General features: G+C 38.8%; 1 protein-coding gene across 1 annotated transcript in view; it reads left to right on the top strand.

Annotated features, from left to right (window-relative positions):
- The window catches only part of LOC128734164 (bromodomain-containing protein 4), a 70,192-nt gene that overhangs the window by 18,444 nt on the left and 26,077 nt on the right, over positions 1 to 25,671 (top strand). The window contains exons 2-3 of the mRNA XM_053828207.1: positions 7,731 to 8,053; positions 8,118 to 8,301. Coding sequence (XP_053684182.1) covers positions 7,731 to 8,053; positions 8,118 to 8,301 — 507 coding nt within the window. The remainder of the gene's footprint in view (positions 1 to 7,730; positions 8,054 to 8,117; positions 8,302 to 25,671) is intronic.

Genomic DNA, 25,671 nt, shown 5'->3' with positions numbered 1-25,671 from the left:
AAAGAATTATTGTGATCTATCTGATCTGATCTTGTCGATCTATTTATCGAACTGCGCAAAAATAGGATTACTTCTTTTTAATACATTTCAACTGCTCATCAGAAGGTTTCATCCCTAGTCGATCTGTCTTTACTAATTTATTGTCTTTCACAACGATGTGTATTTTGCAACAGGAAGTCAAGAAACAAGTTGATGTCATTTACACTGATTGGGATACAGCATTCGGTCGAATTGACCACGCAATTGTTTGCGTGGAAACTATCTCGACCGGTTGCTTTCCATCAAATTATTGAATGATCGTACTCATAATTCAGCGGTAGAGCACTACGTTTGAAAATTTGACACTGTTTTTCATCGGTGTTCATCGATAAACCTGGCGTTCCTCAAGGCAGCAGTATGGGACCTTTTGTTTTTTTGCCGTATAACTAACTAACCCTCACGAAATCATTCCAAAAGATCTAAAAATGCGAACGTCATCATTTTTCATAATGTTTGTACCAAATAATCAGACAATCTTTCACGCATCGACTCCAGTGAAGGAAAATGATTGATTTTCAATCGCGTGCCATTGCCAAATTGCCAAATGTCTCGCCATGACCCGTTTTTTTTTCTCATTTTCAGTACAGTTACTAAGAAAACGGGGTGCGTTATTAGCGCAGATTTCAGTTTGTTTTTTTGCCACTGCAGCTGCAAACTAACGTTTGGTAGGGGAATAGCAAATTAATTTGTTCTCGCTTTTAAAAGCTTGACTTCTTTGTAGTCGTTTTCTCCACAATATATCAACTTCTCAAGCACTCTCAGATCTACGGGTTTATCCATAGTTCTACGGATTCAGAAATTTTCTACGGACTTGTTGATTAAGTGCTCATATCTATTTTCATAAACTTTACGAAAAGGTTGAGCTTCTTTCACTTTCAAAAATCACGAGTACGCTACTAGTAGTGAACAATAATCCTTGGGTCTTAACCTTCCGTTACTCGCGCCAACTTCAATTTATAGGCATGCTTAAACCTAACAGAATTCACTCGAATACTAATGCCACTTGGTGAAAAACTTATGAAACTTTTTCCACCGTTTGAAAGATCTTGGTCTGTGGATCAACTTTGCTGAAAAGAATCATTTTCTTTATTGCTGCAATCCCAAGATATACCGAAATAAAGTTAACGGTTCACAGGCGTTGTATAAAATATAACAGCGCGAGCAACGGAGGGTTGAACGATATAAAATTTCTAATAGAGTTCTTCTGAGAGTAAGAAGGAAAGTAACAGTAATAAGGCTTTGCTGTAATGGGCAGTGAATTAAAAAAGGAAAATATACGTTAATACTACGATCCTGTTAACACTAAGGTTGTATGAGACTTCGCGAAATGTAGTGTTTACAGAATTCTAACGAAACTGGACGAAATTTACCATAGCATTAACTGTAGTTTAATGGTGATCTTCCATAAAATATAGGGTAAACTTCGGTAAACTCAAAATTTCGCGAAATCACGCACAGTCAGTAGTTAATACGAACTTGCATTTTTCACTTTGACGGTGGATATAATTCTTCACCCCAAGTAACCACAAGCATTAATATTAGTATATATATATATACAAGTATATTAGCAATCTTAATGCTTATAAAACGTATAATAACATTGTTGATGCATAGAAGCATTAACATAAATCAGCATTAAAGAAAGCAATATATGCGCATATAACGTAACAATATAATGCATTTAGTCAATTGCATTAAAATGAGCCGTAAGTGTTGATAAACGGCTTGTACTTGACTTCTTATTTTGCTATTCTACGGCCACTATTCGTGTCCTCTTCCACCTAACGAATGCCGTCTTTTTCTACCCTATTGGTAATGCAGGACAAGTAACTATGATATGAGAGGGAATATCACCAAGATTTAAATACGACTAATTTCAACTCACTCAATCACATCCGCTATGGTTCAGATAGCAAAGGTGCAAGGAAACGAATGAGGTTGCATGACTAACTCCCGGTTTGAGCCCTGTCTAGGTGGTAACATTATCCAGCATTTCAAAAAATGGTTCTGTTTATCCTGCTCCCCTTGAGATGCAGCAAAAAAAAATCGCTTGCTTTTTTAGTTTTTTAAATCCCGACCGAATCTATTTTTATTTTCCATATCAAGCAAACGATATGCCGTCGATACTTTTTCGATACGTCGATAATGTAGACAAAATGACATTTCGATTAAGCCTCAAACAAACACTGATTTGATGCTTGCGGTGTAGCATTTTAATAACCCGCTGTTTCGCCTTTTTAGCATTATGTGAGTTCTAAAGAAGTATATAAAGAAAAATATGCTTTTAATCATAGTTCTGTATGCTTATATAATGTTGTCCAAGGACTAGTGTTAAGTGCTTACTGGTTACTTGGGACCACTATATGCGTTGATGGCAGAACTTTCTCACTTTCAGACTTTCGCTCACTGACCGTAGAAAATAATACATAATAGTAATACTGATATCTTTCTGGTTGGAGTACGGAAAAAATATTTGCGTTTCTATTTTTTTCATACATTTTGACAGTTCGCAATATGAGTTCTGCAGTGAGAGTTTACAGCTTCTTTGTTTTGGCTTTCTTGCAATGGAGTTTACAGCTCCTTTGTTTTGGCTTTTTAAGGCTTCGTACACAAATTACGTAACGCTTAGAGGGGAGGGAGGGGGGTCGAGTTAGCGTTACTTGTTGTTACATAGGGGGGAGGGGGAGTCATGAGAATAGTTACGTAACAAATTTATGAATACCAAAAAGGCAGTTGCCAAATGAGGAAAGGACTTGTTGGAGGTAGAAAACAGTGAATCGGTTTATACTAATGGAAATTATGATACAAAATTATGGTTTGCAGCTACTAAAGATAATCTTACTAAATTTCCAGTTATTACGGCTGAAGACCATTTCAGACTACCCACTTTGCTCCGGGGTACGATGCTGGCCTAACAAGCCGTCGTATGTTCGAATCTCGGCTGGAAAGTGCTGCTATAGAGCCAGTAGGATCGTTGCACTAGCCCCGTAATTGTCCTGTTCTCTAATAGCCGTCTGCCAAGTCTGTCGATAAAGAATGGTCAAGTTCTCAACAGGACGTTTATACCCATGGCTATGCTTTTTTACCATTTCGGCAGGTGAAACGGTACTGAATCCAAACATGGCCGGAAAGATGGCGCCTGTGTGAGGATATTGTCTCACATGGGCGCCATTTTTCCGGCCATGTTCAGATTCAGTGCCGTTTCACCTTAACATGGGCCGATGCCTGATTGTGGTTTTTAATATGCTAATTTGCTAATCTTGCTAATTTGGTTGAATTTCTTAAAAATTAATAAAGAATATGCGGTTCAAGCCGATTTTATTGAATGTTGATGTACGGGGGGGAGGTTTGGTTAACGTTACGTAATTTAATGGGTGGGTTATGCCAAGCGTTACGTAATTTGTGTACCACGCCTAACTTATCACTGGAATCCGGAATCTTTCCAAAAATATGGAAAAGCTCTTTTCTAGTACCTGTCTTTAAATCAGGTAGGAAATCTGACGTACGTAATTATCGTGATATTGCCATAATCTCTTGCATTCCAAAACTTTTCGAAGCAATTATTAATGAAAAATTATTCCTGCAAATTAAAAACAGAATTACAGAAATGCAACACGGTTTCTTCAAAGGACGCTCGACTACGACAAATTTACTGGAATTTATTGACTATTCATTGAATGCAATGGATAATGGAAAGCATGTAGAAGCACTTTATACGGACTTTAGCAAAGCATTTGATCGCATTGACATACCAATGCTGCTTTTCAAATTGCAAAAAATTGGAATTCAACCAGGGCTCCGGAAATGGCTTGAATCGTATTTATCTAATCGCCAACAAATAATTAAATTTAACGGAAAGAACTCGAATCCAATTCAAGTCACTTCTGGGGTCCCTCAAGGCTCTCATTTGGGACCTCTTCTTTTTATTCTGTATGTAAATGACATTTCCTTCATTCTCAAGAAACTTAAAGTGCTAATATATGCCGATGACATGAAGCTCTTTTTGGAAGTAAGAAATGAAGAAGACATCAATGTATTCCAGAATGAAATACACATATTCCACACATGGTGTAAAAAAAGCCTATTAGAACTTAATATAAAAAAATGCAATCTAATAACATTTACCAGAAAAAGAACTACACCAGAGGTCTCAATCAGATTAGGAAATCAAACTGTAGAAAAATGTGAAAAAGTTAGGGATTTAGGAATTATCTTAGACTCCAAGCTAAATTTTATCGACCATTATAACGCAATAATACACAAGCCAAATAACATGCTAGGTTTCATTAAACGTTTTAGCTACAATTTTTTGGATCCATACACAATCAAAACATTATATATTGCCTATGTGAGGTCAATGCTGGAATACTGCAACATTGTATGGTCACCTTTTTCCATCACGCACGAAGAGAGAATAGAATCAGTACAAAAACAATTTCTCTTATATGCCCTTCGTAAATTAGGTTGGACAACGTTTCCTCTTCCATCATACGAAGCACGCTGCATGCTTATAAATATACAATCATTAAAAGAGCGTCGTAAATATGCAATGGTCTTATTTGTAAACGATATCGTTTCGCAGCATATTGACTCAGCAACACTTTTATCAAAACTGAACTTTTATACACCTACTCGGCAACTTCGTAATCGAAATTTATTTGCCATAAACCATTATCGCACAAATTATGCAAAATTCAGTCCATTAAATCGTATGACGGCCTCGTACAATCAATACTGCGAAACCATTAACTTTACAATGTCTCGGCATAGACTTAAACATCACTTTCAGTCGACACGTAATCGTAACGCGTAGCGAACGATACAAAAGAATAAGTACACTTTTTAATCTTCATTTAATTATAAGACTTTTATATGAGAAAATTGTATATATTATACTAGTCTACATCGGTTGACGAAATAAATAAATAAATAAAAAATAAATAACAGATAAAATTTCAAATTCCTTTAATAATGTGAAGCGAGAAAGGCTGTTCCTTATAACCAAGTAGGTGAAAGTGAAATTCTTGTCTAATTCGTGTTAATTACTTTACTTTTTTGCGTTATAATTAAAAAATATTGTTCAAAAGTTGAACGCTTAAACCTTTAAAAAATACAACAAGGCAATTGAGAGATGACAATAAACCGGCAATAAAAACTTGACGAAACGGCGACAAAACTGCGATAAAAGAAAGATAAAAATAAAGCGACGGAAAAACGCCAGAACAATGGCAAAAAGACGTAGCGTTAAAAAGGTGGCAAAACATGCCAAAAAGACAACGCAAGTATGACGAATATACGATAGAACGTTAATGAAAAAACGACGAAAAGGTAGTAAAAATACAACACTCTTTTTACAACAAACATGGTAAAATGCCGAAAAAATACAATGGAAAGATGACAAAAAATGAACAAAATGACGACTTAAAAACGTCAAAACAGTAACAAAATAGATGATAAAACGGCAAAAAAATTGGCGCCTGTTTTATACAATCTACAAAAAATGCCAAAGGCTGATGTCAACAAACGACCAAAAGACAACGAAAATTTAAGAGAGATATAACAAAAGGCTTCGAAAAGGCAGCAATAAGACGACAAAAGAACGACGAAAAGACAGCAATTAGATGATAAAAAGATGCAAAAAAATCGTCAAAAAGCGACAAAAATCGCACAAAAGACATTAGTACAATAGTAACAAACCTTCAAAAGAAGCATATATGTCGGCTCAACATTCATTTAAACTAAAATATGATTAAGTACACTTTAATTACACACAATTTTGAAACGAAATTATAATTTTCGATCGTTGTCAGTGCTGCTCCAGACAAACGTGTGCACCGGCGGAAGTGAATTGATATTTCTTGCTTTCGAAAATTTAGTTGAAATCTTTGAAGACAATTTTTTCACGATTTCTCAACTTCCCAAACCGTAAACAGTAGAGTCTGACTATAAACTGTACTCAAAAAAATGAGGCACATTTACAACTTATTAACGTGAGGGTAAAAATTGATTAAATTTTCATTGAAACTCGCTAAGAGTGTAATGTTTACGTTTGCAAAATTTCATTGCAATTTGTTAGGTAGTTATCAAGATAGCATGGGAGCAGCAGCAAATCCGACAAAAAACTATGCGCGCCCTCGCGGAAAATTCTACTGTCGATGTCCTGGATGGTGAAATTATTCAAGAAAACCCAGACGACCCATCGGCGCTATACTGCCATAGAAAACCGACGGCAGATCAGTCGTCGAAGGGGTAAAGTCTGTTCAAGCTTCGACCAAAGCTTTCGATTCGCAATGCGGTGAAGTAGGCGGATTCCATCTTAGTCCTACAAACGATGAAACTTTATGGTTTCTAAGTGTCACATCTTAAAGGCACATCCGGAAGGGACCGAACCGCAACGACAAACAAAATCCGGCGCTCAAATTTCGCACCTGGAAACTGTACCGAGAGTGGCAGGCGGACCCGAGGCTTACATCAAGATAGGCACAAAGCAAGAGTTTTATGGTGCCACATCACGGTCGGTCGTATTTTAGGAAGTAAGGATGAACCATGGACAAATTCGGCAAAAAGTTTTTGACTGAAGTTTTTGGAGCGTCTTAGTAGAATACGAAACCTGGAAATTAAATAAATGTATCCAATTTAATTCTACTATGTATATTTTATTCTTGACAGATACGTATTTCGCCTACGACTTGCAGGCTTCCTCAGTGTCTGTTTTCAAACTCAGAAAGGCGAAATACGTATCTGTCAACAATAAAATATACATAGTAAACTTAAATTGGATAAGTTTTCTTTTTATTTAATTTCCAAAAAGTTCTTGGATTGACAGACTGTGGGTGCGACAAAATTAACCAGCTGTATATAGCGACGGGTACCATCAAGAGACAAATCTATCAAGACCATTGCCTCAAAAAGTGCCTGCTTCCTGTTGTTTCACGGAACGGATCTGACATTCTGCCACTACGCGCGGCCAGTGTTAGAGTAAAGTAGTAGAGAGATAACAATGTTATTGTTGTACCAAAAGAAGTTAACCCACCGAGCTCACGGAAATTTTGCCCAAAATTTAAATTTATTAAGCAACATATTCTCCAAATAAGAATATTTACCCACAAAGCTACAGTAGAAGCAAATACAATTTTTTAACTCGTGAACTCGTTGTGGAATATTTTGAAAAATCGCCATACAATAACGATAATGTAAAGCGTGTTTGAGAAGAGTAGTTCAAATGGATTTTTTATGACATAATATTCAAAATTGTCATTCTAGTGCGAGAATATAATTGTAATTTTTATAACTGAAATTAAGTAAGAACTAAAAATTTAATACAAAAATAGAAACAAATCGACCAACGCATTGAAAAATTTAGGCATTTGTAATTCAATGTAGACAAGCGCTACCCAATATACAGTGTTATTAATACTTTTATCCTGATGTAGAACCGTGAGATTTTTTACCTAAAAACTGGTTTAATTGGAACTCTGTCGTTGTCAAAAGTTTCCAAACTTGTTCCAACCTTTTTCGCAACACGATTGAGCAACATAAGCACAATCCCTTACCAACCTCTTAAGAAACAGGTTCCGTGGGAAAACGTATTATCTATTTACCTTACATATTGTCCCAAAATGTGCTTCCTTCCCCGCACTACTAGAAAAAGGTAACTGACGGCGCTGCCCGCTTTCTTTCTCCCTTCCCAGGTTCAGGTCAACAGTCCAGCACAGAGGGAACTGCTGCGAGGCGATATAATCACAAAAATTGACCAGTACGATGCCCGTGACCTGACCCACAGCGACGCGCAGAACCTTTTCCGCAACGCAGGCAATGAGATCAAAATTACTATCCGTCGCGATGACCAGATTGCCCTGCACCAGAGTGCCCACCAGCCGAACGGTGTCGGCGCTCCGGCCCCATACAGTCCAGCACTCAGCCCCATTCCGCCACCGGCTCAACCGCAAGCACAGCAGAAACCGCAGCCACATCTGAATTTCCCACCGCCGGATCCGACTCCGCTGTTGCCAAGGTTTGTTTGACGGGGTGGTGGCAAATTGATAGATTCCCGGTAATTGATATTAAATTTATTTTAGGGTTGCATCGCCACTTCCGCACGGACCTCACGCCTATGCAGTTGCGCTGGAACATCCGATGGAAACTTTGCCTCACACCGTCTTCCCCAAGCTGGATGCAAGCGGAGCCTATCAGCTACCCAAGACTCCCTATCCACCGGCGGCTCCAAACTACGACGAAGCCAACGAAGCGATTACCAATCAGGTAATTGGGCACTCATCTGCCATACCATCTCATCTAGCACGAATCATCACATACGTAAAGTGCGACTAGCTTACGTGATGCGTGTGTGTAAAGTGTGATTAAATCCTGTGCCCTCATTTTTGTGTAGGAAGATGGGAGATCGTCCCCATCGAGTGTAGTCGTAAAAGCTCAAACAGCGAACCATTTGAACACCATTTTGCTCTAAAACTAACGGGCAAATGTTTGACTTTTAGTGAGGTTTTTGGTGAAATTGGCTTGAATTCCTACAAAAACAAAAAAACAGAATCTTAAAAAGCAGTCCTTCTAGTGGTGCTGTATTGTGGTTTGAAGTTTATGCGCGCATTTGTGAAGGAATGTGTTTGATGCAAATAGAGGTTAAGTGCACAACACACTGTGAGTTGAACGTGTGTGGAATTTGGTACCTTTTCTGAAAATTTTGCTATATTATCAAGTGTCGATTAAACAGACAGAAATAAAGTGTCCATTTTTGTCGACTGTTTCCGCTTATTTGCCACGCGCAGCCTCCACCTCCTGCCGTGCGTAAAAATAAAACATTAAAGTTCCCCTAATTGTATCACAAACACCAGCGCATCGTGGATTTTCCGGTACGCAAAAAGATGGCTGATAATAATAGCACTATGGGTCGCAATTAAATGTTTGATTGTGCAGTTTATCCACCCGAGTTTAGAGAAAACGAAACAAGTTTTTTAAGCAAAAACTGTTGAAAATAGAAGATAGTAGACGTTTTACAACCATAAAAATTACTATTACTAGTTTAAAATTATCAAAACGATAATATTACGCAAACTTCAAAGGATTATTCTCTACGGACTTAACAAAGCTTCTTAAATCTTATCGTGAATACGAAGTTAGACAATACCGAGGATAAAATCACTATCGGAAACATAGGCACACACACATACGCACACGACTATATAAAGCAGAATTGCACCCTCGAGGGTTAGCCGGAAAGATAAATTATGCCTTCTTCAGTAGAAGCTGCAAGATGAAGGAAGTCTTATTTTTCTCAACCCATGGCGATGCCATCGACGATGTAGGTACCACCAACTGGTTGAAGATCAGCCACGAGCCAAAACCAACTCCGTTCCTGTCAATTCAACAAAGGGAGTGGAAATTAGAGATGAGAACTATGGACGCGTGCTGAGGATGTTTTGTCAACCCCTTCCGGTTGATGTGCGAGGATGTTGTAAAGTCAACATTACGCTGTGGCACGTGGAAAACAGACTTGCTCTAAATTTTGCAGGAAATGTAACATTGCTCATGATTTTTAGAAAATGGCACTTCTATTCACTTCCAATTTTGTGCATATTTTTGCCATATATTCAAAAATCTAATAATAATTTGAGAAAACCATTGACGCCTACGGTGTACCTCCCTTCTAACAACGAAAATTTATGCGCAGATGAATTGTCACTTCGACTTCGCTAAATCCACCTGAAGAACCCACCCAAGCAACGGTTTCCCAGCGGAAGATTGTGTATGCCGAACACTCGACGACTACGACGTTGGTGTATGCACTCGAAAGTTTAGTACACAGGCAAAATCGTATTTAGCATAAGAAGTGCCAACAGGATCTGTAGAGAGAGAAAGTGTATTCTTCAAAGTATTAACAACCGTCACCGGCTCGGTCGGTCGAAGCAGCAGAAACACTGCATGATATTAGCATAGCTCTCGGGGAGTGGAGCAAAATTACAACCCTTTCCAAACAAGCAGAAAAGCGCGGTACTCAAATCCTCCTAGCCTGTCCTCCACGCCGCCATCGAGGAAGATGACTCTCTGCACGGAAAAGAATCCTTTCGCTTCAAGAAGCCACTCGTTCCACATCGCGCAATGGCTGCAGCTGTAGGGATTAGCGTTAGAAGCGTATAACGAACAATATTTATTGGATAGAGCACGGAGGGTTCGAAAACTTCGCAAGGGAAAAGCTTCCACCCTCCTCCGAATTTGCCTCGGGCTAGAAACTAATTATATTTGAATATATTATTTCTGCTGGAAAGCAAGCGAAAGCCACTCGCTGCTTTTCAGTCAGTCGCCGGGTGGTTGGTTGAAGCACGGAAACAAGACTCTCTCTATCTAAAAGGCAGAGGTATAGAAGCCACAAAGTTAGAACCCCACCTCCCCCCCCCCCACATTTCGCGACTCGCTTCGTTTTTCTTACACAGCGCATTCCAAGCAATTTTCTTTCCAAGCCCAACCCACCACCGCAGCGCAGTGTAGGTCCTACTATAACGAAATACTGCAGAGCGCACTAACTTGCGGCTCTATTAGGAAGTTGAGATTTATTAAATTTATCGGTTGTTCGAGTTCACGAAAGTTCCACCGCCCCCGCAACTATCATTGGTTGCATTACCGCGTGGAATAGTATTTCTTTTCGCCATCTTCGAAGCAAAGTCGAATAATGTTCTTGTAAATCCGGTATATGCTCAAATATTTGTTACTAGCGAATACATGGAATGAAATACGGGTGCTATTTCTATCTGTACCTCCCAGGTAATTCAATTCAAATTGTAGAAAATTTAACTCCAAGTTATTTTCATTTTACAAGTATATCTGAGGTTGATTCTATTTTCTCTTGAACCAACTGGTCAATGATAAAGAGAAGTTGCATCAGCAGAAAACCTAACCGAAAAATAGGTACAAGCTTTCAATAGCATATAAAAAGCATACATTTAGGCGGATACGAAATGCGACTTACCAAACGATTACCGGAGAAGGATGCTTGATGTACAATCTGCAATAAAAATCGAAAGGATAAAAATGTAATCAGTTTTGTTCATTCAACTTATTAGACAAATTAACTGTTTATGGCTTGTTATAAAATATTCACTGTTATACAGCAAAATATGGCAGATATAGAAAAATCCGGATCGAACGGACTTTCGTGCCCATTGGGTTTATTTGGTGGAAAAACTTATACTAATAAATAGTTAAATAAGATATCGCTGAAATAACATTGTTGTTTGCACTGTAACTGCACAATAGTGGGAAAATACTGCTGAGCTAGATTCAATCTTTTGATACCAAAAGAAAGATATTTTTATAAGCATGCCAATGATGCGATGTTTGTTCACGGCGCGCATCTATTATGTACTAGGAGTTTTTGCCAAAGAAGAGCATTTTATTCTAGTTTTCAGGATATGAAATTTACATCAGTCCATATCTCTGGATTCCGCTGGGATAAATTTGGTCTTTTTCTGCCATCAAGCAACTATTTTCATGAGTAATCCAATGATAGAGTATATGTTTACAGTACATGGTTGTTTGTTGATGTGTTGGTCCATTAAACGACATTTTACCTTAGTTTTACCAATGTAAAAGTGAATATCTCTGGATTCCGCACGGATAAAATCAATCTTTTATTACAACAAGTATTCGAACAGTTTGGTGTTTGTTTATAGCACTTTTGTTTTTTCGGCAAATCGACATCTTACCTTCTCTATGGCAGACATTTCGATGTATTTGACATCTTTTTCAAAGCGTTAGAACCCCGTATCGTCTTTTCTTTGGTGGCTTCTGCAGAAAATTTAAACCAAAGCTTGCTTCATTTAGAATTGGAACAAACTTTTGCTCATATTGTGAGCTCTTGGTGGACTCTTGGACTCTTGGAAGTTCTTGGCGCCCACTGGTTGGAAATTTTATTAGTTTTACCTATGTATTTTTGACATTCCGTAAACCGACTGTATTTTGTATACAAACAACATGGAAGCCGAAAGCAGGGAAAAAATTGTGCACAGATATTTGAAAAATCCATTGTGGTGTGCATCTAGGCTAGCTAAACAGATGAAATTGCCCATAAATACCGTATGGTGCGTTATCAAACGGTATAAGGAAACATTGACGACGATTCGGCAGTCTCAAGATTAAGATTTTAAAGACCATCAAGAGGAATTCCAATCTGTCGGACCGTGATTTGGCCAGAAAATTCGGTACTGCCCATAATACGGTGAGGACAATTCGACTCCGGGAAGCAATCAAGTCGTATCGAGCTAAACAGCTGAACCATAAAACAGAATAGTGTGGCCAACATCCGTACTCGAAATCTATACGACCGGGTGCTAACCAAGTTCGACGGGTGTCTTCTGAGGAACGATGAACCCTATGTCAAGGCTGACTTCGGGCAAACACCAGGTCAAAAATTTTACTTGGCAACGGCTCGGAGGGATATTCCAAACAAATTTAAATTTGTTTTTACCGACAAATTTGCACAAAAATTTATATATTTTTTTTCTTTGACAAACGCGGAATTAACTAGCTTTTACCGTATGATCAAAGTATTTAGCACTCTTCTGGAACTCCGGCCTGTACTCGGTTGTTTTGTCTTCTTCACCCTACCGTTACAGCGGTTACCACAGCGGATCAATTTTACTGTGAAATCGATCATTACATGTGACAATTGACTTCAACTGGGTTTGTTTTGCGACTCGCTGGTTGCAAATTTTTATCTTCCAATAGTGCTACTCAGTCGGCAGTTAAGATCGTTCTCCTCGATTATGCCTGTTTGCTTGATTTTATTGCTTTGGAGGCGACACTTTATCTGCTTGATTGTGTTTACATAACCAAGTTTGCGGAGGGAAAAGTACGCTATACTGGCAGCTTGAATACGTCGTTGAATCTCTTTACTTGTATTATCGTTGGCGGTGACCAGAGATCCCAAATATATGAACTAATCACCGTTAATAATCACTGTTCGTTAGTTGTTCCTCTGGAGCCTCTTCTTCTTACCACATATTTGATTGTTGCACACATTGATTTGTAACCCAATCCTCCTAGCTTTTGTTTCTAATTTGGTGTCAGGTTGCCGTCGTAGACCCGAGAATTCAATAAGACTCAATAGTGCCTCCGAAATTAGCACCTACCACAGCACTCGCTCCAGAGTAGCTTTGATCAGCCTCGCGTGTTTGTCCGAAAACCGTTCTCATGCATTAGACATGGTTTTGTTTGTATATGAACACCTACTTGACTCTCGGCCAGATCTCCGAAATATGTTCCAGAGTAAAGCTTGCTCAGCATGGTTAATGCACTCTAAGAGGGATGTGCCGCACATTCCGCCCTCAACGCTGTAGAATTGCATTGTCTTGGTAGTGGTGGACCGCTCCCAGAAGGAAGTTCCGCTCGTATCGCCCTCGACTTTGCGACTTGTTGTTCAATGTTTTTGGTATTTGGTATTTGTTTTTGATTTTGGCGAGCTCTCGGTAAGATTGAAACCGCTCTTCTTTTATCCTTGCTTGTGACAGACAGCTCGTGTGCCGATCCAATTTCCCCATCACTTGTTCACTCTTTTTAGGTAGCTACACGTGGCTGTCCATCAGCAAAAGTCCGTCAAAAATGCTGTGTTAATGATCTTATAAATTGAGTTTATCTGAGACATACCAGTTTTTGATCATCGCAGCTACTGCTATTGAAACCCTACCTAGCTTGAGGTCCTTGGCTTGATGTCTATTAGCGTTAGTACAGTCAGAGTCTTTCCTTATATTGTTTATTTATTTATTGTTCTACAGTCTCCAGCACAGGGGCAGGACAGACTAATTCTGATTCACCTCATTAAATAGTCTACAGCACGAATGTAAGGGATTGTTTTGTCCATATAGGGTTCGGTGAGCTGGAGCCCATAGGAGCATTCGAGACCGGAGAGTTCGACGAGACACGTATATATGGATGTGTTCCAAGAGATTACCGTTGTCGGTTATTCCTATTAAAAGGTCGTATATGTTTATTCTCTGTTCGTCGTCTTTCGGCAAGCGTATTCAGACTTATCAACTGCGCTGCCAGATCAGCGGTTTTCCCGCTAGATTTAGCGGGATTTCAAATCGGACAGCGGGACTTAATAACCAAACAGCGGCTAGCGGGAATCTAGCGGTTTTCTTAAATAACTCAGCGGGATTTTAGCGGGATCTTGAGTTAGCGATATTTGGTAGGCCAGAAGAATGCTGAAATAAAGGTTGACAGCAAAACACTTCGTTTAGTGACATTCTAATGTCTGCTCATGCATTGGCAGAGGGTTTAGTATATTCTGTTGATTAGAAAACTCCGTGGGTTTTGCCTAGAATGGGATGAGTTCTGACAAATACTCATTAGAACTTTCTGAAAAAGTAGACCACCACACCAATCCGTTTTGCGTATTCCTAATTTTTCCACTAACTAATACGTTGTCAATGGCAAAATCTAACTGATTCATGAATTGGAAACAAAGTAACACTTATGTATCTATATACATCATAATTTGCTATATACCGCAGCATTTATGTGATAACAGATCCAAAACAAATCGGTACATCAGGCTTGCCATACACTTTTCTCTTCGATTTTGCTGTTTTGATTACTGCATCTCAGCCAAGCAAAATTTGAAAAAGTGATGTATGGGGCTTTTGAAGCATTAGTTATTATCTACAATATTGCTGAAGTGCTATGCCTATTACTATGCCTTTTATATTTATGACGCTATAAGGCTGCCCTCTTGGTAGCAAAAAGAGCGCACTTTTACCACCAACGGCATTACAGCCATACAGCGTCGTAAATACTAAAAATAAAACTTTACTTTCTTCGGCAATATTATAGATAATTACTACCTCTACAAATGTCCCATACACACCTTTTTCAAATTCTGCTTGGCTGAGGTGCAGTAATCAGAAGAGCAAAATCGAAGCGAAGAGTGAATGCCAAGCCTGCGAACATTTTTCCTAAAACAAAATATCAGCGAGAACAAAGAACCGATGCGCTTTACAGATATTTTTGATTTTTGGGTGCTTATGAAGATTGAAACATATCTTCTTTTGTCACGAAAACCCATAACCATTTGCCAGCGTTGCTGAAATTTTGCATGATTTTTATCGTAGCTAGACACAGAAAAAAAATTTGTGCTAAAAGCTTTTTTCGAAATTTTTGCATGTGTTCTTAGACTCCTTAATCTTATAATTCTTGCGAAATTTCGTAGTAAACTTTCATTATATGAGGGATAACAAGATATTTCTTTTTCTGTTTCCTGAAGCCAAAAACCTCGTCAAAATGAATGCAACAATTTGCATAATGTTCATTTATTCGCAACCACTCAATGTCAGATCATCTTAATTTCAAATACAAGCCTACACTGAAATGAATATTTTTTATTTTTTATTCTGCACCAAAAACGAAAGAATAATATGACTTTTGATTCAGCGGGATTTCTAGCGGGAAATAGACTCTAGACAGCGGGATTTCAGCGGGAAATCAACCTCTGGGCAGCGGGAAAATAGGCAGTCGACCTGGTAACACTGCATCAATCGACACCGATTTTCGTAGGCTGGAAGCCGTAGAGGATGGCAAACGCAAGACGTAGAGTAAAATGGATAAAAGAACGTTGGACGCTTTCAATTTTATTAATTTGTCCTGTTTGAAACGGCGCTCACACTGATGCTGCATATTTCAAGATACTGCGGACTAGGGAACAGTAGAGCGATTTTAAAGCATATATATCACTGAAAGCCGAAGCGTTGCGTCGAATAAAGCCAAGCACAGCATATATGCTTTCGACGTTATTATACTGATGTGCTCATCGAACATTAACTTACTGTTAATTGTAACACCCAAATCCTTGACAGAACTGGAACGTTTCAATTCATTTCCATTCATGACACACGTGAAATGTAGAAGATTGTGCTGTCGGAAGAAAGTGATTACACTACATTTAGTTATGTTTATTTCCATTCCGTTTATATGATACCAATGCGAAACGATATTCACATCGCGTTGTAGAGTATCGCTGTCGGAAGAAGCGGTGATAGTGCGAAAGATTTTCAGATTTTAGTTTTTCCGATTCCAGTTTATCACAGATATCGTTTACAAATAGTTCAAAAATTAACGGTCCTACAATGCTGCCTTGAGGGACCCCAGAAGGAATATCGAAAACGAACGATTTGGTTCCGTTTAGATTTTCACAAGTAGTGCGTTCTGTTGAATACGACAATAGATATTAGTAATCCATTCAGATAGGCCAGTGCTCTTCATTTTCTAGATTGTTAACAAGTGCGGGATCTTGTCGAAAGACTTGGGAAAATGCATGCATTTATATAGTTAGAAGTCAAGTATTCAAGTAGATACTCACCCCTGTTATTTACATCCGAGCTAATTCGAACCATTGAGGGTCATGCAATACCACACACAAGCGTAGTATCTTCGGATGGCAGAGCCTGGTTTTTGTCCCCCAAGAAGTACGCAGACGTCACGACCAGGTTTTTATATCCTGTGTTCATTGAGAACAGTGACAGCCACGGAATCGCGTTGGATAAACTCTGTAATGGGAGAAAATTGGATCTCCTTATGTGCTCGATTTGGACTACGTATAACAATTAATTAGTGCGATGTAGGCTCCCAGGTTGCCCACTAGTTGTTGAGCTGGCCGTTCTTGCTTGGCTCGTTAAGCTTTGCAGGAGTGTCTGCTGGTTGCTGCAGGCGACAGAAAGCCGAAGCGAAAATTCGAAGAAAAACTATATTTGCGATTATTGGTTGGTGGTTGATGCAGAACCCCCTTACGGCTTTGCAATCGGACGGGCCAGCAGCAGCTGGGATGAAATTCCCTGGACAGATTGCTCCATCCTTTGCTGCCTTGGTGTAGGATTCTCTGGTCAGTAATGGACCGTGTTTCTGCCAACTCTGTTTGATGATCTGGTACGTTGACTGTTGGTCTATTCCAATCATCACGGTATGATCGGTATGATCTGTTACTTTGCGATGGCATAAACGCCGTGGTTGATCCATGGTATGATATCACTTGAAGCAATCGTGAGGCCTAACTGCAGAATGTAAACAAACTAATTGTAAGTGAAGGTTTCTTTCTCTATGCTAGTTAGTCTAGAGAAATATTGCTCACACTCGATTTGTTTACATTTTGAGCTATATCTTTTTTTTAAATTGGTTCCGAATTTTTTGGAATGATTCCAAATTGCGCCATACTATTTACAACTAATGAGCCAAGTCTTAAGCTCGACAAATAGATGGGATGTAGCGGGTTTGTTTTTGTGTACTTTTGGTGAATCTGGCGCTGGCCAAAGATTTTGCAACCTGTAGACGATCTTCCTACGACGCTGGTGCGATGGTTGTACCCAATCCTACTTCATACCAGCTACAACTAGAGGAAATCAATCTGAGATAACGTTTTATTCGCACCATTTATTTTTAATTATTTTATAGATAGGGTAATTAACCTCCTTCTACTTCTCTGATCACCGTTCCGTATTGTAGAGTTTAACCATCGCCAGATGTAGCCTGATGTAACTGACCACCTGTCTTCGTCCGTCGTTATGAGTTTTGGTACAATCCGCTCCGCGTCTGCTTTCTCAATTTGAATTTTACCTATAAGAACTGTGCTGCAGTTAGTGCTGTGGTGGTAAGCATAGCCATATTTTGTAATGCCACAAACAAATTTTAAAATTTATAGTTAGTTTTTAACGTAGCTTTAAAGCGTATAAGTAATAATCATGACATATTCGGCACATTATACCATAACATTCATCGATCTATCTGTTTTTAAACCATTGTTGATCACGATAATAGAGAACGACTGAAAAAACACAAGTTTTCGACACAATATTAATGTATTAATTCAGTATGTGTCTGATAAACTCATCAATTTTATTTCTGTCATACAGCCGTGGATTTGGATGGCAATTTGTAGAATGCCAAAAAGTAAAATCAAGATATGTTTCTACCAGCGTTTTCTGAGTCAAGGATCAACCAATCCATAATAATCCTTGGAAAGTTGTGACTTTATTAAAACATTCAGTTTGCGAAAAAAAAACTGCAGCATTTTGTCAACCTCGTGCAAAAAAAAAACAGCAATTCAACTTAAAAAACGCCCACACCATTTGCTGGCAGCAAACGAATGTGGGTGAACGGTTTGATACAAAACCAAGAAGCACCATCGTCTCCGGTTTTGGGTGGTTGGCGTCCAGTACACGGTCTTGGTGTTGCAGGCCAAGTCAACAAAAATGGCAAAAATATACCTACATAAAAAAATTACACGGATTTTTCATGCACAAAATCAACCGACAACCGACTTTGGAAAGGACAAATTGGTCCAAGCTCATCAATGTCGGTCGGAAAAATAAATAAATTTCATAATAAATTTTACGTTTTCGGGTATAATTCCACTGAACAGTTTGCAGCTTGTACCTACAATAAAAAAAATATACATATATATTTATGAATCGGTCTGTTGTAAAAAGTGACCTCATTTATAATGCTTCGACGACCAAACTAATTTTATCCCCGCGAAAAGCGCGACAAGTTGATGTCAAGCACCGATGGTGGTAGCTGTCAGTTCGCATATATTTATCAACTATGCCGTTGCTCGCTGCTGGTTGACCACCAGAGAACATCGACGCCTGATACGACCGGATGGGAACCTGGTAATGTGCGAGTGAGTTCGGTTGAGACATGGGAAAAAACATTTGCGTATTTTTAGAGATTCAATAAACATGTTGCCTATCGTTACCATCAATGCGTGTGTCTAGCGGATAACTGTGGTTACCCGCGCAGTGCGATTGCAAACTAAAATCCAAGTCGCTTTGTAACAAGTAAACGTGTGCCTCCACCAATTTTGCATTTCATGGAGTCGCACGGTCAAACAAGACGTTTGAAGAAAGGCTGAACGATTGAACTTGAAATCGGACGACGGACGCCAACCTGAGACGAATTTTATTCCATTTCATTTGAAAACACCGTCACAGCGTGTTCTATTTTCGTTTCATGGGCCTATTTTTGTCTTGGCTTGGCAAACCGACGCGGCGAAGGCAACCATCGATATAGGTAGATGAGCAATGCAGCGCCAAATGTTGTGCCCTTGGCGCACGGTCATCACGACACATTTCTACACCACACAGCTTGGGATCAAAAACCGTCGTAATACGGGATCCGTTGTAATGGCTTGCGGTTGCGATAGAGCTGAGGCCAAAGATGTTCTCGGACAGCACCTCTGTTCTCTGTTACCGCAGACGCAGGGGGTAAAGGGGTGATGTATTATGAAAACGTGTTCTACCGTGGCTGCAAATTCTGTCACGCACACGTGCACCCGCAGATCTTTCACACCGCATTTAAGCATTTGAAGGTCAGCTTTCAATTTGTTTGTGTTTTCACTATCAATATTGGAGAGGTGAATGGGAAAGTGCGAGGAGGAAGCGATTGAGTGTGACGGAGGTTCCAACATCAACTGATTTTGATTGAGAAAATTTATGAAAAGTGAACCAGTGGATATTGTGCTTTTCTTTGTTTTATTGTTATGTGAATAATAATAACTGAGCTCTGATCAAAGCTTTAACCCAATTTCATTTCCCTTTGATCCAAAGGATGGCGAAATATTTCTTAGTGCACTCCCACGTGATTGTTGCAAAACGAAAGCCAAGATTTCCAATCAAGTAACATTCTCGAGAATGTAGATCAATTACACATGAGCTCATTGCACAGAACAGAAGTGGAAGTCCGAACGATTCGACGATCAAAACTGGTAACAGAGTCTTTTTTGCTTTTATTTTTCTTTTGGGAAGGTTTTCGCACAGATGCGAACAACAGCAATATAAGCAGAACGCTCGCTACCAATCGCAGAGCAGATTTCATATGCTTTCGTGTGCATTCGTAAGCGTTCGGGTGTTTTCGTCGAAAAAAGTGACTCGCCACCGCCAGGTTCGCTAGTATCTGCAGAAAGTAGCATGTACGTGTTTGGATTTTAACTTCCACTTCTGTTCTGTGCTCATTGCCTAATTGCCGCCTTTCTAGCGGCGTAGGGTGACCAACTAAGTGAACTTTCACTGAAGAAAGACTTTTTGTGACAGAATTGGAACGTAGGCAGCTGTTTCGCCGGAATCACCTCGTCTCAGTCGTAAAGTTGCTAGCCCTGAAGGACTCGTACTGAATAATTACGTTACAGAGCAATCTCGAGCGGCAATAACCAGCAGTTCGAAGCAGACGTAAACATGTTGTTTCTGCAGCTGTAATTGTTTACTTCTACAAACACACCTTCTCCGTACAAACCAGGCACCCGACAGCGGATGTCGGACGGGGAAAACCTTTACAATTCTCGCGATTCTGTACCCACGCATTCAATACGTGTGTAGAAGATGGTGATGTATTTTCCAACAAGGAGATATTTCTTTTCCCTTCCTCGCGTTATCGCCAAGTTTTCAACGGTCAACAATACCCCTTGGCCGCGAGAAATTTTACATTTCACCGTTTACTCACATATTTTTTTCGATATTTTTAGTGGATATATGGCAAAAATCTGCCACCACCACCACCATCACCACCAGCAGCACTAATCTTAACAACCAAAGGAAATTACCAGTTTGCTAGAGTCGGAAAATTTGCAGTCCACTGGTCAGTTGCTTTCGGGATTCGTTGCGAAACGGTTTAACCAGTAGAGCGAGACTTCGGTCTTCCAGAGGAAGCAAATATTCGGTCGAGTTACTTGTAAAAAAAAACTAAAATAGAAGAAGAGTGTGTGGGAGTGAGTGAAATTTTCTAGAAGCATCTGAAGAAACTGGTTTTCATTTGAACGGACAGCACGCACAGCAGTTGTGGTGCTCGCTTAGCTAGCTTAGCTAAATTCAGTGATACCAAGTCGGATTTTTTTTCTGGAAAACATGGCGACTATGTACCAGCAACGTATCCGATCGCCGTCCTTCATTCATTTTGCACACAAAAATGAAAACTATGATGAAGCACAAATCGCTTTCCAAGTAAGAAATTGAATTGTTCGGAGGCTTACTCCGGACTAAGGACTAAGGAGTCTAACTCCGAACAATATCGAGTTGGTGTCGATGATGATTACTTTTAGAAACTTGTTACGCTGCATAGTGGACCAAACCTAACAAATTGAAAGTGTATTTTAGTGAAAAATATTAACACACACTAATCTGGAACTATAATGGACAACCTGTTCAAGTTATCCAGGTCGTTTGGTACAATCGTTCGATTGTACTTCATGAAATAGGTTTAGCTAAGTAAACTAATAAAGAACTTTTTTTTCATGAATGAAATGTGGAAAATTAAGCATTTCGACACCCGCAGAAGCTTTTCTGGAAATTACCACTGAAGGCCAAAGTAACGCATTACCTATATTCTATACTTTTATCTCACAAAAAATCAGAAATAAATAATTATACGAAATGATAAAGAAGTGCATTTCGACGGAGAATTAATACGTCGCCCAAAAACTTAATGATGGCATATTTACTCAACCTCTCAACAAAGGACTTGTACTATACATTTTCAATCAGAAAGCAAAATTTTTGTTTGAATAAACACAAAAAGGATAGAGTTCAAATGACGACCTTGAGAAACCTTGAAATAAAAGAAGCGGTGAGAGACTCTACCGTAAGGTTACTGCGACTGCTTTGTCAAGCGAATCGTCGTGAGTTCGAATCTTAGTAGACACAGTCCATTCGAAGTTAAAGTGACTTTAGCATGGGTTTATTCTCTAGCCATCGCTAACTCAATATCCACTTTTTTCTGTGCTTAGCAGGTATAAATTTATGAAAATAATTGAAAAAGTTCTGTTTAGGTTTATATTTACGGATCTAAGATACTGATTCATCCATCAAATTCAGCTAAAATTTGCCACGCACCTTGAAAAACGAAAAATCATGTTCAAAAATACAAAATCATGCATCGATACACAAATGACTTGCTTTACTGACTACAATCCATTATCCATCAAGCGCCGATCGAATTATGATCCTCCATTATTGTTGGTCCTGGGCGGCCGTTCCAGCTGAACGTGCACCAGCACACCTCGACAGCGCATACCCTCCAGTTGCGGGCTCTGTCCTAGAGTCTACGACCTTTTCCTAGTTCTCTGCTAAAGATAACTTTAACAACACTTTTATTGGAAATTCTGGCCATGTGCCCAGCTCACCCCAGTCTGCCTGCTTTACTATACCAGCATTTTTAAATGATTCATACAGCTCGTTTTTCATTTGCGCCACAGTCCATTTTCCATTTTGTCATCAAGTATTGATCCTTGAACTTTACGCTCACAAACCCCAAGTATCGATCAGCATTCTGGAGCACCCATGACTCATGTCCATAAAGTTAGAATAGCATTCTGTAGAGTGTAGAGCGACAGTTTTGTGCTAATTTGCAAACTACGGGACTTCAGCTAAATAAGTAATCTTTAGAAAGTCTGATTTGCGGCTGCAATTCGTCACTTGAGTTCCTCCACCACTTCATATCGTTCTCCAACTAGCTTACCTCGGCGCCAACAGCTTTTGAACTCCCACGTTCCCTGCCAGCAGACATGTGCTTGGTTTAGCCAGTGTTAATGGTAAGTCACAATCTCGTTTCTCGTTGAAAAATTTCAATATAGACCAAAAATATATTGGCTTATGCCCACGATCTTTCGGTTGATATCCGAATGTTTTACTCACTAAACTACTGCCGCCCGTTATACTAGGTAGTCTAATACCTACACGGGTAGAAATTTTATCTCCAAAACGAGAAAAATGACTCATGATTCCCGGTTTCTAGCTCATGATTTATGAAAATACACCATGAATAAAACTCATGATATCACGAGCTTCTTGCAGTACAACACAACGCAAAATCATGAACTATTATTCATGATTTTGTGCTGTCTGATATGGCAGTTCAGTCATGATTTGACATGAACTCACATTTCATGATTTTATGATTTCATTCATGGCATCGGAATCAAATTTCTTCCCGTGTACTTTTGTTTTATTCTCCCAATTCTATCATTCCCGTATACGCACCACACATTCCTAAGCTACGATACCATATTTGTATGACTGATCTATGTTTCTATTGCCAAGAAGACAGATTTTTATCAACTCGGTCATTACGATAGAAACGAGCAATGCGTTGCCGACAGTCGCTCCGGCAAGTCTCGTGATTAAACCACCACCGGAGGTGTTTTTTCTTTTTTCGTATATGACTCTATACGCGCTCATGACGTAAACTATTTTGGAAAGGGAGAAAGTGTCTTGAGCGAAGAATGATTAAATGGATGATCTGGAAAATTTCGATATAGACCAAAATATTTAATATACATTGTTGGGTTGTGCAATGGTGGGGGACGTTTTACTTACTGGCATGTGCTAGTTCGTGACGATAATCCCGTTTCTTTCCACGTTTGCTCTTCGTATTGCACCTTCAAAGACATCGTTGAATAGCAGGTTAGAGTATCCAACGTCACGAAAGTGGCTGCCTAACTAAAACCGTCAGAAAACAATGATCTAGTCATTATCTGCTACAGGTCACTTCGTCTGACTGAATCGTACGCTGCCTTAAAAGCGTAACGCAGAGCGTAACGAAACTTCACTATAAAATAGAAGATGATGATGATGATGATGATGGTCCCGCCTCATACCCCCACAAAGGTTTGAGCAAGACGGTTTATCTATAAGATAATTGATATAATAACAATTTGAACCAGTTATGCAAAAAAGACGAACTGATTTCATAAACAGGTATAAATTCCTTCAAAAACAGTTTACTTGAGATCTAATAAAAAAGCTTTTGATGTCTACCACAAAAGTTTGCAAGTTGGCCCAGCAGTCTGCCGGATAACCCACTAATCATTTATGATTTCTCTCAAAGCATGCAATATGAATTATTTTTCATCAAAATGTAAAAATGTCCTTTATACCTGTATTCCGCGCGCGAGGCTCAAACTTTTGTAGACTACTCTTTATTTTTTTTTTTTAATTACTACAATTTAAAAGAAAATTCCATCATCACCATCGTGGTGAACACAGCAGTTAATGTGATATACAATTAAAATAAAAATAAATAAATAAATTCTATATAAATACAAGTTAAAAATATTCAATACATACAGAAATGAGAGCCGTTCATAAAAACTTTGTTAGTTACAATCTTCGAATTATTAAAAAAGAAAAAAAAATAGAATAAATATAGGTAATGCTATGCAAAATAAAATTATCCACATATAAATTAATCCATTTTGAAATTTCGTCAAATGCATGCTACAGCAATGAGTAAAATATTTTCTTCCGTTTTTAAAAAATTGTTTTAACGTGTGAAATGCATAGTCTCTTAAACTCGGCAAGTGTTAATGCCCGGTTAATGTGTCTTGGCATTGAATTGAAAACGTTTATTCCTTTGTAAAATAATGAATTTTGTGAAGCACCTGACAAAAAATTCGGTGTCCTTATTTCATCCGCGTTTCTGGTGTTATATCTATGAAAATCTCGTCCTCTTTCAATTCGATTACACAAATATTGAGGCAACATACCGTTGACTACTTTGAAAATGAACACCATAGTTAAATAAACAATTCTTTGCTTCACTGACAACCATTGCAACGCGTCTAACAGAAAAGTTGAGGAGGTGAATCTATCGCATCTTAAAATCAACCGCATTATTTTATTCTGCAAACGCTGTAGTCTCAATATTTGCGTTTCATTGGCCAAAAATAAAATGGAAGGGCAAAAGTCCAAATGAGGAGAGATGATTGATTTGTATAGCTGTATTTTACTACCAACAGTTAAATCGTTTTTCAATCGGCATAAAATTCCATACTTCTTGGCAATTTTCTTGATGACATTGTCAATGTGAGTATTGAACTTTAGTTTGTCATCAATAGTCACGCCAAGATATTTTATCTCCCGAACGCGTTCAATTGTCTCATTATCAATCATCACTGAGACATTTTCATTTGATCGATTCCGCGAAATGACCATAAATTTTGTTTTAGTTGTGTTCAATTTCAGTTGCTTATACTTCAACCATCTACTTAGACAACGTAAATCTTCATTCAAGTGTAAAACGGCTTCATCTAAATCTTTAGCTGCAATGAACAATACGGTGTCATCTGCAAAAAGATTGATGTCACAAAAACGCAAAACTCGCCGCATGTCATTTATATACATAATAAATAAAAGGGGCCCTAATACACTTCCCTGGGGTACACCAAGATTGTTACCCACAGGATCAGATACGAAATCATTAAAGGCAGTCCTTTGAGTTCTGTTGGACAAATAGCTTTCAAACCACTTAAAAGCAATATTCCTAATTCCAAAGCGCTTTATTGTTTTCAACAATTTGGGCCTAGAAATTGTCTCAAAAGCGCGTTTTAGGTCCAAGAAAACAGCAACTATTGAGTCTTTACGCTCTAAGTAGTCTTTCCATTTTGCTAACACCAAGTTCAATGCGGTTTCACAAGAATGACCTTCTCGATAGCCCGATTGTTCCGGAATCAACAAAGAATTACTACTTAAGTATTGCAGTAGCTGATCTTTAACAACAAGTTCTAGGATTTTTTCTAAAGTGTTCAACATGTTGATGGGACGAAACTCTTCAGCTTTAATCGTTCCAGCAACCTTTTGAATTGGAACAACCAAC

This window comes from Sabethes cyaneus, chromosome 2 (genome assembly GCF_943734655.1).
Source record: "Sabethes cyaneus chromosome 2, idSabCyanKW18_F2, whole genome shotgun sequence".
Classification (NCBI taxonomy): Eukaryota; Metazoa; Arthropoda; class Insecta; order Diptera; family Culicidae; genus Sabethes; species Sabethes cyaneus.
The sequence above is the reverse complement of the archived record's forward strand: the minus strand, read 5'-3'. Positions and strand labels throughout refer to the sequence as shown.